General features: G+C 38.0%; 1 protein-coding gene across 1 annotated transcript in view; it reads right to left on the reverse strand.

Moving 5' to 3' along the window:
* Positions 1-19,273, reverse strand: part of RBKS (ribokinase) — a 71,682-nt gene that overhangs the window by 19,218 nt on the left and 33,191 nt on the right. Inside the window, exons 5-7 of the mRNA XM_048297469.1 lie at positions 17,331-17,495; positions 12,200-12,291; positions 2,399-2,587 (exon numbers count right to left, since the gene is read on the reverse strand). Of these exons, the coding sequence (XP_048153426.1) occupies positions 2,399-2,587; positions 12,200-12,291; positions 17,331-17,495 (446 nt within the window). The remainder of the gene's footprint in view (positions 1-2,398; positions 2,588-12,199; positions 12,292-17,330; positions 17,496-19,273) is intronic.

Consider the following 19,273-nt stretch of genomic DNA (forward strand, 5'->3'; position numbering starts at 1 on the left):
TTCTGCGATCTAAATCGTATCAGTACAGATACAGGCACATAACCAGATGTGATCGTGCCTAGTCCCTCGAGATGCTGAAGTCAGGGCAGTTTAAGGTAGCAACTTTTTTTTTAGTATCAAATGGCAGGCTAAGAGCATACACATGACAACTCTGAATACCCTGTGGGTAGGTGGCTACTTGGTAAGCTACCTCACAGCTTGATCCTTCTCCTGGGGAAGGATCTACTGTGGACATGCCTTGAAGAAAGTAACATGTCCTACTAGAATGTTTAATGCTTATTTTAATAATAGAGAAATCCAGGTTAGTTGAGGATGACATTATTTTCTTTAGTGTTTATAAGGGTTGCTTTAAAACCACTTGCTTTCAGGCAAAGTGATAATCAGGCTAAGCACTGTAAGACTTTTATAATGGAAGGCCAACACATATTTTTTCATTCAGGCTGCAAGAATAAACCAAGAACAGCTGTTTTACTGAAAACAACCCACTGGTATTTAAGTAGATTAACAAAATTAACTGTGAAAATCCTCTGCTATGTGGAAGCCAATAACCTGTTGGCCACAAGGAGGCAGGGCAAGGATTTAGTAAATTAAAAGAAACTGTTTTTATTTAAAATAAAAAGAATTTAAAAAAAAACCCAAACAAACCAGGAGCATTACATTAGTTCAGACATGGAACTCTGAACTGCTACGCAAGATAAAAAGCATTTTTCATCCACAGCGTGTGGTTTCAGTATTGCCGTTTTATTCCAAGAGCAGCAAATCCTTATCTTTAAGATATCAAACAATAGCTGATCTGGAAGCAATTTTCTTCTGAAGAAGAAGCAGATCACACATATTTATTCAACATCACTTCTGTGTGATAGAGAAAAAACTCTAACAGTAAGCTTCGATAGAAGTAGTGGATTTAACAGCTCAGAGCAGCAAGAAACTGTACTGCCAGGTTCACAAGGTGTTGCTCCCAAGCTAATAAATCCTGATTCTGGGCAGCTTTGGGAGCTTTCACTTCCTTGGCACTTCTAATTCTGGGCTAAAAGCAAGCAGAGGCAATTTGGGTTCTGTAGTGCCCTATCAAGAACTTTATGCAGAGTACAGTGATGTCTGCTTCCCCTATGTAGCAATTTAAGACATTCCAAAACCAGCACTAACCCAATGTCAAACTTATAAATGACAAAGGGGCAAAAGGGGAAAATAAAACCAAAGTATCTCTATTTTGGAGTTATGTAGAAAAAGATTATATTGAACAATGAAACAACGCTTTCCACAGTATCAGAATATCACAGTCCAAACCTATGAGCGATCTTCTGACCGAGATGAAGTGACTTTACTCTTAGCTCTGCTACTGCATGCTACTGACCTAGGTAATTTCAGCTCCCCGTGCCTCTGTTTCCTCATCCTTTAAGCAGTTGCCTTTCCTCTTTGTGAATCAGTATGAGGTCCATGGATAAAAAACATGCTACAAGAACTAGTTGTTATTAATGCAATTCAGATATGGAATGTACCAGATGGTAAAATCTCCAGGATTTTAATGAACTATTGTAACAGAACATATGTAATATGACGTTATTATAACAGGCATTTAAATGTATAGTTAGTACATATAACACGACCTGCTCGGCTCTCAGTAACTCCACTGGAATTATTTTGGATTTATGTCAGATAATACTAGGAACACAAAATAGCCCCATATGTGCAATGTGGTAAGGTTTTCATAGCAATGCTATCTTAACTATTGCCTGCCCTGTTTTTATCTTTTGCTGGGGGTATTGTATTTTGTGGTTTCACAGAGTATGTTTTCTGCACTTAGTTCTGAGCATGAAGCAAAAAAGTACCCTAATGGCAAAGATTAAAATGCGCCTGACCAAGTATCCCTTACCTAGCATCATAAAACAGTCATCATGAAGCAGCAAGAACTTTTGGGGGGGTTTCCACTATATTCTGTAAAAATTATGTCTTTAATCACCTTACACTAGACTTGGTAAGTAATTCATGCTTTGTCAGAAGAATCAAACATTCCGTTTCAGACTGTGAGTAGTATCTCCATTCTCTCACAGTGTCTGAGTTCTGGACAAGATGAATTAAATGACAGGGCAAAGGTGAAAAAACAGGACTGCAGCTCAGGCCAGTGGCATCACACACTACAGTGAGAGACAGGTACTTCAGTAAAGGAGCAACATGAGGACACCTTTAGTATGTATAATTCTAGCTCATCTACAATACAGACTATAAAACTCAGGTGAACTGACATTTAATATATGAGACACTGGAAGCAAGATATCAGTTTCACATCATAAATTAGCCTTTGTGCTAGTGCCCAAAGATTTGGCTGATTACTCACTGCTTTCCCCTAGTGCTTAAGCAGTCTTTTCCAAAGCAAGACAGTTAAACCACAAAAACGTACCGTAGTGTCCACAGCCCTGACCTTCCCAGCAGGAACGTGCTTTGGAATGGGTTCATCTCCTGATATCATCATGCAGCCTTCTGCTCCAAGAGTAACAATTACAAGCTTACACCCTCTTTCTAACAGCATGCGTCCCACCTTTTCAGCATCTTCAAGGTTGCCAACTGGGATGCCCGTTAAAATTTCTGCCTGGAAAACAACCCACGCAAACGAAAATCATAATCTGACAGCATTCACTTTTGGACAACAGTTGCATTTGAAAACAGTATTTAGTAGCTTTTTGAAATGTGTATTGTACGATGATCATGAAACCACTTCCTACACTGATATTCAGCTGTGTCTTGCTCCTTGCTTGAAATCAGTGTGTACTTCAGGCACAGCAGACTAACGGAGAGCAGCCTAGGCAGAGAGACACAGGAGGTGTGGGTTCTGTTCCAGCTTCTACAACTTACCTGGCATAAAACCCTTCGTAAAATCACATTTTTCCCACATGCCTCAGTTTTTTCATCTGTGAAATGGACACAATGACACAGTCTTGGCAAAAGCATTTTATGGTTTAATGTGAAGAAATGCTACAAGCCAACTTGGTCACTATTCTTGAGGGATATTTATCACCAAGTGAGAAACTTTTTAAATACTTTTAAAAATTCTCAGTGTTCAGCTAGAGGGACATCACAAGGGAAAATCTCTTCCAAGGAAAACAAATTGCTCAATTTTGACCACTCTGTTCAATTTAAAATATATTTTTGTATGAGAATACCTAAAATTTATCTGAAGCCTTCTTTGGACAAAGGCCCATTAAAAGTCTATTATATATTTGTGTTATGGCCATGTCCATACCCTTCTGTCAACTGTGCTGGCTCTGTACTAACACAGCTAAACTCTTCTTCTAACTGATGGTGAGCTTAAGTAAACGTCTCCCAGTTGGGTCTTAAAATCAATCTCTTCTAGTTCCACCCAACTATGAGCAAAATTTCCCCAAAGTCTGCAATGAAGACTTCAGACTCAAACAACATTTTCACCACTTTATACATTTTCTTGATGGCATTGTATTGTCATGTGCTTTTTCTCTTCTTTTTGGCAGGGAAGAGAACAAGAATGAAACAGGAAGAAAGGGAAGAGAAATTGTCTTTTCTCTGAAACAGTCTACCAGGCAGTACTCCTTCATAATACTGTATGCCTTCAGCTGCATGTAAACAGACAGACTACATTTTGATGTCTTCACTAAAATTTGTCCTGCTTGCCTGAGAAAAGGGAAGCCTTACTGTAGGTTACATTACGAGGTTGCTGCTGGATCTTGTAGAATGCAGTCTGAAGCATTTTCAGATAACTGCTTCATAGGTGAACATAACTTCCATACTCCTAGGGCTTATTTTCAGTGGAAAACTTTCTTTGGAACCTATTCAGCAGCTACTCTCCTGACCTTTGCTGCATGGGCAGCTCAGCTTCCTGGGAAACAGCTGCTGAAATATTTCAAACTACCTTCCTCTGCATGACTGAAACTCGAATTCAGTGCTCGCAGTTCTTGATGTAACAAACTGTAAACTGTAGTGATTAAACAAGTGCTTCATGGAGCACAGGCCATGCCTGTAGTAAAGAGAGGGCGGGCAGACAGCTGGGGACAGGAACTACTACAGCCATCTACAACAAACCGCCCCCAGCTGTGAGTCAGCGCCCGCTGCTCGCCACTGTCATTTCCTGAGTTTCAGCCCGACCCAGGCGAGAGCAGCCACCCTTGGGCTCTGAAGGGCCACATTATGCCAACACACTCCCTAAACTTCATAGTATCCCCAGCAGAACACTTACCGGTTTTAATTTTTAAACTTACATGACCAAGTTCTGCAGTTCCTACTTAGACAAATGCACAGATTATTTCAAGCACTGTTGATCTGATCACTATGAGGCAGAGCCTGGTGTGGCAGGACTTGGTTGTTAAACTTGTGCACTGCACAGGGGCAAGGCGTGGTCAACACGTACACGCAATTTAAAATCACTTTTTTTAACCACACTGATCCCAGACAAGAATATAGTAAGCTTTAAATTATAAGAAGGCAACTAAATCTATCCAATTTTCTCTTTGGCATGTCACCATGCTGCTCTAAATTCTCTTGCGGTATAAACTATTTAAGCATATTAAACATATTTCAGTATTTAAAAGGTTATAAAAGTATTTTCAAGTAAGAAAATTTGTTTTAAAAAGTATCTCACAAAACCTTTTGAATGTATCTTCTTGCAAGGTTTCCAGGGAACCAATACTATAATAATGGTTTTGGAGTAACTACAGATAGATGACATATAATATTAAAATACATATGTACACTCTATTCAAGTGTCTACATATTCCATGTCTCTTCATGAGTTTTAAGATTTCTGGAGCAGGAACTGTGTATTCCTCTATTCAGAACACCTTGTACATTGTGTTAAAAGAATAAAAATGTATTAAGACAAATCCTTGAATGAAACAGGCAAACTGAATTTTCAGTGCACTTTATGAGGGGCTATAATTCCAAACATTCTACCTCTGTTGCAAAGTTTCCAGGATGAAAGTGGGTTTGGTTTTGGTAGAGAAACAGTAAATCTAATATTGGTTTATTTACCTGGTACTTATACTTCTGTAAGCTCATGAGCAAGGTAAATAAAGTATTTAAATATAATATTCTTCCTAATGAAATGCTCATCCTGTATGCTTAGCATTAAGACAGTACTCCTCTTTGTGCTTCCTATGTCCCAAATCAACAGGATTTTTTGCTTGAGTAGTGAAAGAATTGTTTTATAGGAAAGGTTTTGTAGAAATCTTTCTTTTCATCTTTACAGTGCTTATACCAATAAACAAAATTATTTTGAACAGACAGTCTGTATAAAAGTAGATCTTCGGCTGCTTCAAACCACTGTCATCTAACTCATCTACAGCAGGATGGTACAACTAAAAAACACTGGAACAAACTGGAAGAACCATAAAAGCAGCAGAAGCCAGACAGATTCTGTGCCAATAATTAGAGATTGCGGTAAATGTCAACTGATGTTAAATACTGTGGTGAGTTTTTAAGTTCCTCCCTTCAGTAGAATCTTATTTAAAAAACAAACTGTGGTACAATTGAGGGAAATAACTATTGGTTATGTAAAGAAAAAATTAAATAACAATACTAAAAGCCCAATGTGGACATTTGCCATAGTACTGTACAAAAGAACAGCAAATGAAGAATTTTATTTTTCTGCAGCTAGTCTCATAAAACTACTCAGTTAAATGGACCTATTAAAGCAAGACGACATTCCACACAACTGCTGTCAGAATAAACCTATGATGGATATTATATAATTAACCTACAAACTCTTTTCATAATTTTGTTTACAAGAGTGGTAGAAAAATTTAACTAAAGTTTTTAATTTCATTGATATGAAGGTTCTTGGCCATAATCCTCACTAATCTTAGTTAAGTCTCCATCTCTCTTTAGACTGTGGAGTCTAGTCATGGTAGGATGACACAAACCAGAAGTGCTGCAGAAAAGAAAATGGCCCTGTTTTTTCCCTGCCTGACTCCTGTCCACATAGCCCATTCTCTTGTGCCAGGACAGCCATTTGTGTGGCCTGGAAACAAACTGGATTGCAAGGCAGATCTGTGTTAAAATTAACACCACCCCCAATCCCACATTACCCCCAAAAGTCAATCCAAAACAATTAACTTCTTTCAACAGCAATAGTAATTTACACTGGCTAAAACTGAGAATGAGCCTAGCATATGAACATTTGCCAGCTGCTCCTAGCTGTGGTGCATTTGGGGCAGCCACCTCCAGGGAGATGTTCTGGATCCTCTGCTTGGCATTTGCAAGAACAAATCTGCAGCATTGTATCTAGTTTTGGGATCCCTGCCACAAGTAAGACACTGACCTACCACAGCACACTGCAGTGGAAGGCCATCAAGACAGTCAGAGGACCAGAGACCAGGACATACAAGAGAAGGCTGGGAGAAGCAGGCTTGTTCAGCCTTAAGAACTTCTGGCTAAAGGGAAATCTAATTGCTGTCTAGGGCAATTTAGTAGGTGGGAATAGAGAGGATGAAACCAGAGTCTTCTTGAAGGTGCACAGGGATAGGGCTAGAGACAACAAGCACAAACTAGAACATGGGAAATTCCAATATTAGGACAAGCTTTTTCACCACAAGAGTGATGAAGCAGTGGAACACATGCCCAGAGGTCACACAAGTCTCCAGCCTTGGGAGATTCTGAACTTGACTGGACAAAGCCCTGAGCAATCCATCCTAAACTGGACAGGCTTCACCAGGGTGTTGGACTAGTTGAACATCCAGAGGTCTGTTCTTAACTTCCACAATCCTCTAATCCTCAGCAAATATAAACTAAGAAGTCTTAATTCTTTGGGGAGCAGTCTATCATTTGGACTGGGTTATGTGCACCTAGCACAGTAACAACTTTGCAAATGTTGCCAGGTACTGCTGGAAGAGAAATAATAAACAGTAACAGGGAAACTGTCCCAGTTTTAAGGCTAATGCATCTAAAACTACATATGATAATTTAAAATACTTTTAATTTCAAATATTTAAACACAGTAAGTCACTTGGCTACAAACTTGGCCTGTACCTTAGGAGATTTCTTTTGAAAATGACAAAACAAGAACTCAATCTCATTAATTCTAACACATGTGAACAGTCCCCAAGAAGCAGTGCAACAGATTTAGTGTATAAGAAATTGCAAGGTCAGGCCACAAGCCAAGCTAGTTCCAGTTGTTTCAAATTATAAAATTTTTACATACATACCGGCAGAAATACTTATCATGCTAGAATAATTAAAAACTGATTGAAATGAATTGGCCTGAAGCTATTCATTTCCCTCCCAAAAGTAACATCTTTCATTTTAGACTAAATATGGGAAAATTCATAGTTTCCAGCAACTGATAAAATGGGGTTTAGAACAAAGATGGAAATAAAATAGACTGTGAATTGCTGGCAACTTCTGTGTAATGGCAGAATAGTAGCTTTCCATTACTTAAAACACAAAAGGCAAATTCAAGAGATGTTCTGAAATATTTTATTTCTAAAGGACCTGGTTTTGTTTTGACCCCTAGAAATATCAATTATATTTTCTTAAGAAAGATTATCCTTAGTATTAACCTCTCTGTATTAATAAGCAGTGTCTTAAATGTCCTCATCCCAGACTACAGATAAAGTTTTATAAACTTGATATTCTCTGAATCTTGCAAAAGGCAATAATGTCTCTTGATTCTGGACATACTAACAAATATTTATTCCAAAAAATGATCCATCCTCTGTTAATAGACAGTAACACTTAAAAGGAAACATTAAGAATGTATGTATTTTTCTGTGTTATTTTTATGTATCTTACAGCTTTATTTAACAAAATTAGCAATTAACTTGTACTGCTTTCTACTACTGAAGCTCCAAAGCATTCCGCTAGCATTTCATTAAATCTTTGCATGGCCTTCTTTAGATCAGAAATCTGATACCCATTTTACATTGGGGAGAAAGTAGTTCCCAATTTTGCATTAAAAATAGCTTGTCAAACTTAATCATTTGCTGTAACCATTCAGGAGTTTTTCTTCTCCTGAAGGGCTCCTCAGTACTCTTTGAACAGAGAAGCAGCTGTTCTTCAAAACATTCAGGATCAAATTGAAATTGCTGATGTGCAATATATTTTGGTTCCTAACCTGCAGGGCTATGTAACTGCATGCACACGCTAAGACAGAAAAACAACACATGAACTGTATTGACATTGTGGTTATGCCTAGAGGAGTCACACAAATACGTGGGAAAAAAAATGTTAAGTATTCCAAAGAGCTCATCTTGCATAGGGTTGTCTCTTTTTCAACATTTATAGATGACTGAAAAGAACAATCATTAGTTTTCACCAGGATGACATTGGATACATTTATTTTGCATTAGAAGAATTAAGGGAATGGAGAACTAGCACATTCCTGCACAAACCTCAGGGATTAGGCTGTGCTGCATCTGAGAATTAACAAACTAGTCTCAACAAGTTTGATCTTTCTGGGAAAAGATAAAACTGAACTACAGGCTAAGCAAAGAAAGAACTGATAACCTTGCAAGATTTGTTCTGACTTCTTTTGTTCATGAACCACATAAAAAGAAAGTAATGTCAGACATAAAAACCCCTGTTATTGCAACAAGCATGAGTGAAAAGAACAGCTTGTGAAGAGCCTTCTAGACAAACTAATGGTAGATAATTCATAATGATAGTGTAATTTTGTTTGCTTCTCTCTAGCACGTAAATCCATAACGAGCTATGCTGTAATACCAGATACTGTGTGTGATTTCATTAAATCCTAAGGCATTTAATAAAGAATGGAATATCAAGTGTTGATGTTATATTTGATATTTTTATGTTTGAGAGCCAACATCCCATGGCTGACACTATAGCTGACATCTTTAAACTTCTGTTCTGTGACAAAGGCATTGCAGATCAAGACCCTGACCTTTAGAGCCGTAAAAAACAGAAACTTCTGACTCAGTAATAATTCAGCTAATCACAAGGACTATCCCCTTTTTCTCATCTTTAACAAACACTTCACACAGTCTATGAGACGTCTTAAACTATGTGGCTGGTGTTCTGTTTGACAGCCAACATAAATTTCTGTTACAAACATACTATTCACATATTATCTGCAAACCACAGGATTTTATGATTTAAAAGTATTTCTTGACAAACAAGAAAGAGAGGGACATTATGATAAAATTGTGATAAATACTTGTAAAGGTAAATTACTAAGAAAGGCAAACCAAGTAATAAAAAAACCCCAAAACTGTGTAAATTTAATTTTGTCTTAGAACACACATCTGTGTTAAAAAGAATGTTTTAGAAGCAGTTGAACTGGGTAGCTCAAAAGAATTCATCTTCAAACCCAAAGTGATTTATTAACTATTTAAAAGACTTAGTAAAGATGAAGCAGAAATACACTTTTTTTTTCCTGGAAGTAGCTTAAAATAGCAGATAAAAAATAAAATATTCCAGAAAAGGTAAATTTTGAGCATAAATAGGATTTTGGCTAGAAGAAAAACATTTGAGACTTAGAAATACCAACTAGGAGAGGCAATGGAGCTGGAACAGAACGTCTCAGGAAGGCAGCTGTAACCAGGACATTCAATAAATTTGGCCATAGAGAATAGTAATTTTTAAAAATCCAAAAGAATGACCATAGTGGCTTAGACAAAAAGTCCATCTTATCCAAATGCTCTTCTCTAACTGTGACCGTTAGTAAATACTGAGGGAAATTTAAAAAAAGGATAAAAAGATCTCTTCCCAGTATATGTTCAGGATCACCAAAGTCTTACGTACTTCGTGATTTAAGATAATGATGGAGATGCATATGTCACTGGTTGAATGGATAAAGTTTAAAAAATTAGAATTATCTTTAAGATTTGTAGAATTAACTTGTTGCTTTTAAGTGCCATACAGAGATGTGACTGCTAACCTTTACTGGGTATGTAAACATTTATCTGTATATCAAACTTCTCAAGTGTATTCATTACAGAGATCTGAAATTAAAGCAAGTCATGAAAGAAAACAGAAAACAGATGGTATATGAACATATAACAATTACAAAAAAAACTACTTTCAAACCTGTGACATAAGAAAAACAAATGCTTGAATTTTCCTTTTTTCTCAGCAAAAAGAAAGAAAAAATGGTAATAGTCCATCCCTGAAAATCAGTTCAATAAATCAGACACACAGAATGAAATCAAACAAAATTGAATATTACATTTGTGCTAACATAATCTATTTCATTGCAAAGTTTCAAAAGGTTGTTTTTTAAAAACAAAGGTATTTATATGCCATTGTTGTTCTCAGAATATGCTGAAGGAGTCCTACACTTGGATTTATGCTCCCATGATATGGCTGGCAGGAACTTCCACATGTCTAGCATTTCCTTAAATTCAGAAGAGATGAGCCTCCTCAACAGCAGAGAGCATACTTCTGTGCCTGACCTTGCATTCAGTGATTCTAGCTATCTTCACATGGTAATTACTTTTTAAAAGAAAATAGCAGAAAAGAATGCAAACTGTACCCCCAGCTCTGCAGGAAAAGGTAGATGAGTGAGCAGGGATCTATTATAATTATACACCTGTATTTCTTGTTCTCTAATAGAAGTAATTTTCTTTCCTCCATGTGGTGGTAATAATAATACCCCTGGCTCCAGCAAGCTACACTTCTCAAAGAATGCCTCTTTCAAGACTGTCCCCTAGCAATAAAATACAACAAAAGGAAAACTTTAACATGTGTGATACAAAGAGAGAAAAGTCAGGAACAGACAAGTAATGAAAAACAAAGTTTTGTTTCTAACATATGGGGGATAAGTTTTTGCAGGGGAAAAAATTAACAAGTGGCATTATGGAAAAAGCAAACAACGAGTGACATTTACTAAATAGTGGGAGAGTATGGATGTTCTCAGCCCAAAATGTGAGCCACTGCACCATTTAGCCAATCCAGAGGCATAGTCCAGGCATAAGAGCTGCCTGACAGCATTAAGAAAACATGATACTGGTGTTCCGCGAGTCCCCTGAAGAAGAATAAATAGTTTGCCTTAGTATTCTCTTCACCACATAGAATTGAATTCTGGTATCTGTTGGGCAGTGTCTGAGCCACAAATTGTATCACTGCCAGTTATCCTGGAAACTCTGGCTTCCAGAGACCTGAAGTGCCGTGGCATCTCTCACCTTGCTATTTTACTAATTCCCAAATTCTCTGGAGTATGTGAACTTGGCAGACACATAATGAAACATCCCAGAATAAAATTTAGATGTCCTTTTGGGTTACTTAGGCTGACCTTTAAATGCTAGAAGACTCACAGGCTAAGAACTTCTGATACAGTTTGTGATGGAGTTTAACAGAAATTTCAAAAGACGGTAACTGAGTCTTCAAAAATTTACACTGACAGACATTGTCATCGGACAAAATATGCTACAAGTAAGCAGGGCCATGCTTTTCTCTTAGCTCTTCCCCCTCCTCTCCACCCAAAGGGATTATGTTCATTGCAGAAACCATGTTTCTTAGACATAACTTTAACTCTGACCAAGGCATGGTTCCTATCCACTAGGTTACTTCTCCCACATTCCTGTTAATATAAAGAGAGGGTGAGGGGAAGGAACACAGCAAGCCTAATGCTAATAAATAGTAAATTTAAACAAAGGTCTTATGAGATGAAGTTAATTTGTCTCTTGTGACAAAACCAATTTCCTTTGGGAGAAATAACACTTGAATTAGAACAGAGAGGGAAAGGAGGGGGAAAAAAGAAAAAAGGAAAACATACAGTTGAAGGCCAGAGAAGATTCACTGAAAATAGATCTGACAGGAAGAGGCATATGAAGCTACTATTTACCATCAAGTGCAGCAAGCGTGCATCACCTCCTGGCAAGAGAGTTTGAAACTGTCAGAACACTATGGCTAATGCATTCCTGCTAATCATATCAAGGGACTGCAGAACAAGGACAAGGAACTATTTTAATATTTACCACTCAGTGATAACATTTAACAAGTGTCCTTTTATGGATGTGTTTTGCTGATCTACTTGCAAGGAAGGCTGGACCCAACTTTCTGGCTGCAAACAGCTAATTTAATTTCAAGTGCAAGCTAAAGTTATTTTGGAATACTACTCTTTGCTGGTTAGGTCAGGAATCAAACCTGTCACCTCCAAAAGTCCTATGTAAGAGGAGCATGGTTCAATTTTCCTGTTCCCTATGCTGCATTTCTGAGAAGAGCATCCTTCTGAAATTTTCCTGCTTAATACTCCTTCTTTAACATGACATATGACCATTACCTCAGTTTCATTGCAGCAGAAGATATCAGAATAGGTATAAAACTGTGGATCTAGATCAGCAAGGGCTGGAGCTGGATTAAACAAAGTCTTTACTGGAAAAAAAAAAAAGAAAAAGAAAGTCTAAATCTGTAGCGTTTTAGATTCATAAACCACCACTTGAAAGACCATTGTGTTTCAATCACAGACCCCAATGTTTATTATTAACACATGAATGACTCTCGGTTTTTGTATCCTCGTTTTACACAACTGCTAAAAGCTTTGTTTATTATATTAAAGTTCCATTCTAATTCATGTGTAGGCACCTGTCATGATGGGAACATGAGAAAAGAGTAACTGAAAAAACCCCAAGAAATCATTAAATTTAAAAAAAAGAGAAAAGCCTTAGACATTAATGCAATTTGTTTAACTGATGATGCTTCTTCCACGATATTAATAAGTTTTACAAGAACTGATTTAATTCTAGAATTTTTCAGTGTCTTTATCTGAGTTCTGTACATGAAGAATCACGAGTTATGGAGTAATGAAGGGCATGTCCAGACAGGGAGTTAAATGTGCTTCTGAATGTGTTACCTAACTTGTTCAAAATGCCACATTATAAAACTGTAGTGTAGACAAGGCGCTGTATATTTTTAATATGCTATCTGGCAGAGCTGGACCTAAACTTAACACATGGTAGAATATGTGAGTTTTTACTACCTAACTTTAAACTGTAGTAGCCTAAGGCCCCTTGTAGCAGCAGAAAAGGTTTGTCGGGAGGACAGTGTAAGTGACTTACTCACTATTAACACAGGAAGTCTGCAGCCTTGGTTTTTCACTTTGCCAATTCTATGATTAATACTTGTGTCTTAACCACAAGACCATCATTTTTAAATAAAGCACACACTCTTACTTCAGAAATATTCCTTATAGTCAGTGATCAAATCTTCCAAATTGGATGCCTAAATTTTCAGTCCTAAACACATATTTTGACTGTAAGCTATAGCATGTCAGACACCCTGAACACCTCTGAATCCCAGTTAATGCCCTAATAGACAAAGATGCACAGAGACTTCTGAAATCTGAGTACCAAGAAGTTTAGGTGATTAACACTTTGAAAGTTTTAGCCTTTGACTGTACAACTTTATCATGCCTCTCTACTTGCCTCATTAAAAACAGTATTAAAGTTACAAAGACTTTTATTCAGAAGTCAGAAAATGCCAGGATTAGGAATTCCAATAAAATCTTAATTTGGCTCCCTTATATTATTACAATACAGTATGTATTATAATAAACTCTTTAATTATATGATCACATACCACTGAAAAACAGCATGTGATCACATAATTAAAGACTGCAACATAATGCATATGCAGAAAGGAGACAAATTAAGGTTTCACAGGCAACCTTAACTCTTGCATTTCCTATTTTCTGAACTGCAACCCTAATGAAGTGTTCTTAAACATAAAACTTTAAGGCACACTTTCCTAGGTAAAACAAAGTAACAGGACATACTGGAAAACAGTCATGTGGCATCACACTGACATACAAATGGGTCAGGAGCAGCACTGGAAGTGTTCCAACTTGCATTTTAAGTACTACAGACTCATCATGAACACACTGTAATACACTACTGTTAGTTTTCTCCCATATTTACTATCTGCTGAGCGTGGGGGGAGATAGAGGAACCCTAAGATCCTCTTTCAGGCTGTGAAGAAGAGCATGGCTTTTGAACAGGATAATGTTTGGTCCTCCTGAGGAACTTATTTTCTGCCCAAATTCTTTCATAGAATCACAGAATCATAGAATGGCCTGGGTTGGATAGCCACTTCCCCTCATCCTCTTCACTACATGCTTTGTAAAAAGTTTGTCTCCATCTTTCTTGTAGGCTCCCTTCAGGTACTGGAAGGCTGCAGTTAGGTCACCCCAAAACTTCTCTTTTCCAGGCTGAACAATCCCACTTCTCTCAGCCTTTCCTTGTAGGAGAGGTGCTCCACGCCTCTGATCATCTTGGTGGCCTCCTCTGGACTCTTAACAGGTCCCTGTCTCTCCTATGCTGGGACCCCAGAGCTGGATGCAGTGTTCCAGGTGGGATCTCAGCAGAGCAGAGCAGAGGGACAGAATCCCCTCCCTGGCCCTGCTGCCCACACTGCTTTGGATGCAGCCCAGGACACGTTTGGCTTTCTGGGCTGTGAGTGCTCATGGCTGGGTCTTGTCCAGCCTCTCACTCACCTGCACCCCCAAGTCCTTCTCAGCAGGGCTGCTCTGATCTGTTCAACCCCCATCGGCCTGCTCCCTGACTCTACCTCCATATTCCAATCTCTATTCAACAAATGCTAATCTCTGTTCCAATTTTCTTTCTCTTTCAGCTTCTCCTTTTCTTCCTCTGCCACCCGCAAAACTCAAGGAAAACTCTCCTACGTTTCCTTTGTCTGAAATCAGCTCTCCATCCCCAGCATTCCCATCTAGCTTTGTCTCTTCTGAGACAAAGAAATTGTCTGTATTGAAATCAAGCAGGCTCCTGCTCTGTGCTTCCTGGGCCTACAACAGATCTTTAACAGTGTAAAAGAAGTTGCCTAAAACCAGATTCAGGAGTTACACTGGAAGTCATGCTGCCCAAATGGACAAGTGCTTGTATGGACAGATGCTTGGCTAGCTGTGAAGCTCTTAACAATTTTCTGATGTCTGTGTGAAAGGTACTTATTTTCCAGAGGCCAATAATACAGTTAAAATCAGGCAGGTTTCCATAGCACTGTGAAGGCTTATCTTTAAAAGGAAGCTCCCCTGCTATCAAGTCTTAAGTAAATTTCAAGGTAGCTGGTATTCATAATTCAAAAGCTAGGGTAGGGTGGGAGGCATTTTCTATTGCCTGGTTTCTGCAACCACAGTGCTTTAGCAGAAATCACAAAGAGTTTAACCACAGACAAACAGCTGTTATGAAAAACTGTAGCCCAAGATTAAAAACTTGAAGAGTCCAAAAAATAGATCTGTTTCTTGCAAGTGACATGGAACCTTTAACTGAGGCTGCTTCCAGCTCATTCTCCATGACAGTATTAATATGCTGGGCATTATCAGCCATCTTTTATGGAGTCTGTCATTAGAGAAGCCCAAAACCAGACTTTCTGGAAGCAGCAGCAGCTTCTCACCATCAACCACTAAAAACCCGTAATTGTCCAGCCAGATTTCCACTCCAATTTATACCTACTTCATATAGTTATTCACAACCCTTCCTTCCTTCCTTCCTTCCTTCCTTCCTTCCTTCCTTCCTTCCTTCCTTCCTTCCTTCCTTCCTTCCTTCCTTCTCACCATGATTGTCACAAGAATAATGAATAATCAATGCCACAATGAGAGGATGTCATACATGAGATGTCCCTCTCCAGCTTACAAAACCAGATCACCTTCACTGAAGAGAAGCAGAGTTCTTGCCCGTCTCCATATTCTTTCTCTCTTTTGTTTATTTCTTTCAGTGAGAATGAAGAAAAGCAAGCAAAAAACCCCATTGTAACAGAGGTTTGAGGCATCTGGGTATGCATCTGTTTTACACAAAAATAGTCAAGTGAACATTCTAACATGAAGTGCTACATAATACATGAGGGTATTGCAAGCTAAAAGAAGGGAAATTGCATTAACAATTTACTGTTGGCTACAGATAGGTTTTTACAGTGCTACAGACTCAGCTTTTTACTTAGATTTGATGGCACATGACATTTGAACATGTGTAGCCTATTGTTTTAAAGCAGAAGCAACTAAACTTCCCTGCCAGAAGAGCTGCACAATGATAACACACTGACAGCACAGAACTACAGCTGGCCCAGAGTGAACTACTATCTTTTCTTGATATATTGTGCTATCTACAGTTGCTAAGTGTTTGCATATCTGTTCTGTGTATCAGGTTTTAATTTTTTCAATTGCTTTTAAAAAAATCTTGTCTTTTCTTCTGTCACAGACTGGTGTCTTGCCATAGGAGGGTGACAAAAGTGTGAAGCATCTTGCCAAAACTGTTTATAGAGTTAGAAATAGACAGAATAAGTCATGGATAGTGATTCATGATTCTACTATAGTCCATTAACCACTAGATTAAGAATGCTGCTATCCATTTTCACAAAATGTAATGAAAAAAATACAGTGCAACAGGTGCACAACAGGTCATGGTGCAGAAGGTGAACTGGAGAGCCCACAATTCCAGCATGCTGTGATCTACTGGAGGTAGCCTGGGTCCAGCTTCAAGAAACCAGTTAGTTCTGATCCCAGTTCCATCCCTGATCCGCTGCATGACTGACTATGCTATGAGCTGTCCCCTCCCAGTCTGATCTTCTGGATAGAAGGGAAAAAAATTTTTTTAATATATATGCCTCTCTTGCATAATTATTTACTTAGTGTTCAAATACTGTGGTAATTGTGCTTGAGTAACTGAAAGCATTACAGGCACTTAAACAACAAAAACATTATGTTGGTAATGAAACCCCATCCTGTTCAAGCAAAATGTCAGCTTTCATCTACATATACACTACACTGAAGGAACAATGCCCTACATTTAAAAGTACCAAACAGTAACAATTTTCTAATAATTTCACAGACCATGACTGTCTCTATGCAATGGCATCATGCCCAGTCACACTCTACAAATTTTGGTTAGAAAGAAAAAGCTTCTTTTTTTTTTTATTTTAAGGATGTAAACTACTATATAAAAAACCACAGCCATACCTACTGCTATGCTGGGAGAACATGGGCCCTAAGTCTGATTCTGAGGTAATTTCATTCACTTTCCTGTGCGTGCAGCTTTACAGACCTGCATTCATTATTCCTGTTCTGCTCTGGAATCATAGCAGAGTCAGACCCAAAACTCCTGACCTACCAACATTATACTGTATTTAGTCACAACACAAAAATAGGAGGAAAGGCAGCACCAGACATATACAGGAAGATTATAAGGGTATGAGTTGATTTGCTATTCAAGGTTAACACTGCAAAATTTTTTAAGTTAATTCAGTTTTCATTAGCATAGCATGAATTTTTTGGCTATTGTTTCAATTCTAAATAAAACTAATACGACAGAAACCAGAATAGACTACAGGATCTTTATTTAGAAAGCGCGATAAAGAGTATTTTTCATGTAGCACAAACGTAAGAGAGAGAATGGCTTTTGCTAAATTACCTCCACTGGCACGTGCCATTTTCAGAGCTTCAAGAGAAACAGCAGGGGTTATTTCTAGCTGGCAAACAACCACTTTGGCTTTACAGATGACATCAGAAGCCCTCTTCAGGTCTTCAAAATTTAAAAGCAGGTTAGCTCCTGGGACTATGACAATAACGTTCTGTCCTAAAGAGAAGATATCATGTTTTTTACTTTAACTTTGGCAATAAAGTATGTAAAACAATTCCTTACACTTTTTATAATACATTTCAGATGAGTATTTCAATTTACTTTCCAAAAAACCCCAATAAAATTGTATGCATTGCTGACATTTTCAAATACACAAATATTTCAGAGGATAATCAAAAAGATCAATGTGCTAATGAACTAACACTGCACAACAAATGCAATATATATTCCTTTGGGGAAAATCATGTATGGGCATTACCCAGTCTTATTTTGGTGTTTTCTGTGAACTCTAAAGAAGCACTGTACTAGTCACAGTGGAGATGGTAGATACAAGCTGAGGGTGATATTTGCATCTTCCTGAAATATTCCAGTAGCATTTGGAAGAGAAAAGCATCAATGTGATTACTGAATTCATATGCCAAAAATGGCATAAAAATTTTAATTTTCCCATCAGCTGGGAACAAAAAGTATTTCACAGCTAAGAAAATTATGCATGTTCTTTAGATTTCAGAGAAGCAGGCTTGCACCATTTACCTGAGACATTTCAAGTTAGGGCTCCTAAGCATCATGAAAACCAGAACCAGTTTGTCACCGAAGCCCAGAAAGGTGATGCCTGTGTCTAGGCAAAGTTTTATCAGAAGTGAGTAAACAGGGTGGGCAACAGCCTCTCCTGCCCTTAGAGCTGGCCAGGAGAATGGTCTAAGCAAAGCTGTGCGTGTGGAAGCTCGGCAGTGTCTCAAAGCACAACTAAGATCCTTTTTAGTCTTGTCGTTTGTTTTACAGTTAGGTGAGGTTCATTTACGTAGGTTCCAAATATTCTTTTGTTTTTCTTCAGACACACACATCACCTTCTTTTATTGCAGCTTCTTTCTTTTTTTAATCTCTGTTACAACACTTAGAGACCTTCAGGCATGGGTGCCTTCAAATTAAAATTTATTATTAATCACTCGGGTATTAACTTCAATAAGTCAGTTGTTCCTTGATTTACAGGCTCAGCCCGCCCCCGCTGAAGATTCCTTTAAGGACTGCCAATCATTAAAGGCTACCAATTCTGTAATGAACTGAATTACTCTGCAAATAAATATTTATGTTTTTAAATACATTATTTTTGTTGAATGTGACTTCAAAGTCCTTTGACTAAGAACGTGCAAATCTTCTCTCCCTAAATACATTCTGCAAAGAAAGCAGGACAATGGAAAGAATAATATAGTGATCTCAGAGGGAGGGACCGAAGCTTTCCAAAGCAATTCTGCTGTCAATGGTTTGGTACAGAACAGCTGCATATGAAAAGCAAAACCTCAGCACTTAAAGCCAACGCCCTGCTTTTCAACAGACAATGATGGGCATCTTGGATAAAAAACAAAAGAAAAGAAAACAAAAAACCTTCTGCAATAAGTAAATGTTCCCAAAGATATCTGAATCCTGTTGAGGAAATATTCAAAGGCAAACTGCACCCATTTTGCCAGGCATATATTTTGATAGCTTTAGGGCGCAGCAGTGCAAGCAGTAAAAGACAGGGAATCAGTGGAACAAGAATCTCTTTCATTTCTGCCTGGCCTCTGTGCTTCCTAGAATCTCAGATTCTATCCACATGCCTTGCTGCATTATCTTGCTGAACTATTTAGCTGTACTGACATGTATATTATTATTAGAATTTAGAGCTAATGGCCCGAGGCAGTAAGGAGGGCTGTTTGCTGAAACCCATATGTGCAAATTCAAGGTAGACCATGCTACACTGGATCACAGTCTGAAGCTTTTCTTCATAACTACAAAAG

This window comes from Corvus hawaiiensis, chromosome 3, assembly GCF_020740725.1.
Source record: "Corvus hawaiiensis isolate bCorHaw1 chromosome 3, bCorHaw1.pri.cur, whole genome shotgun sequence".
NCBI classification, from domain to species: Eukaryota; Metazoa; Chordata; class Aves; order Passeriformes; family Corvidae; genus Corvus; species Corvus hawaiiensis.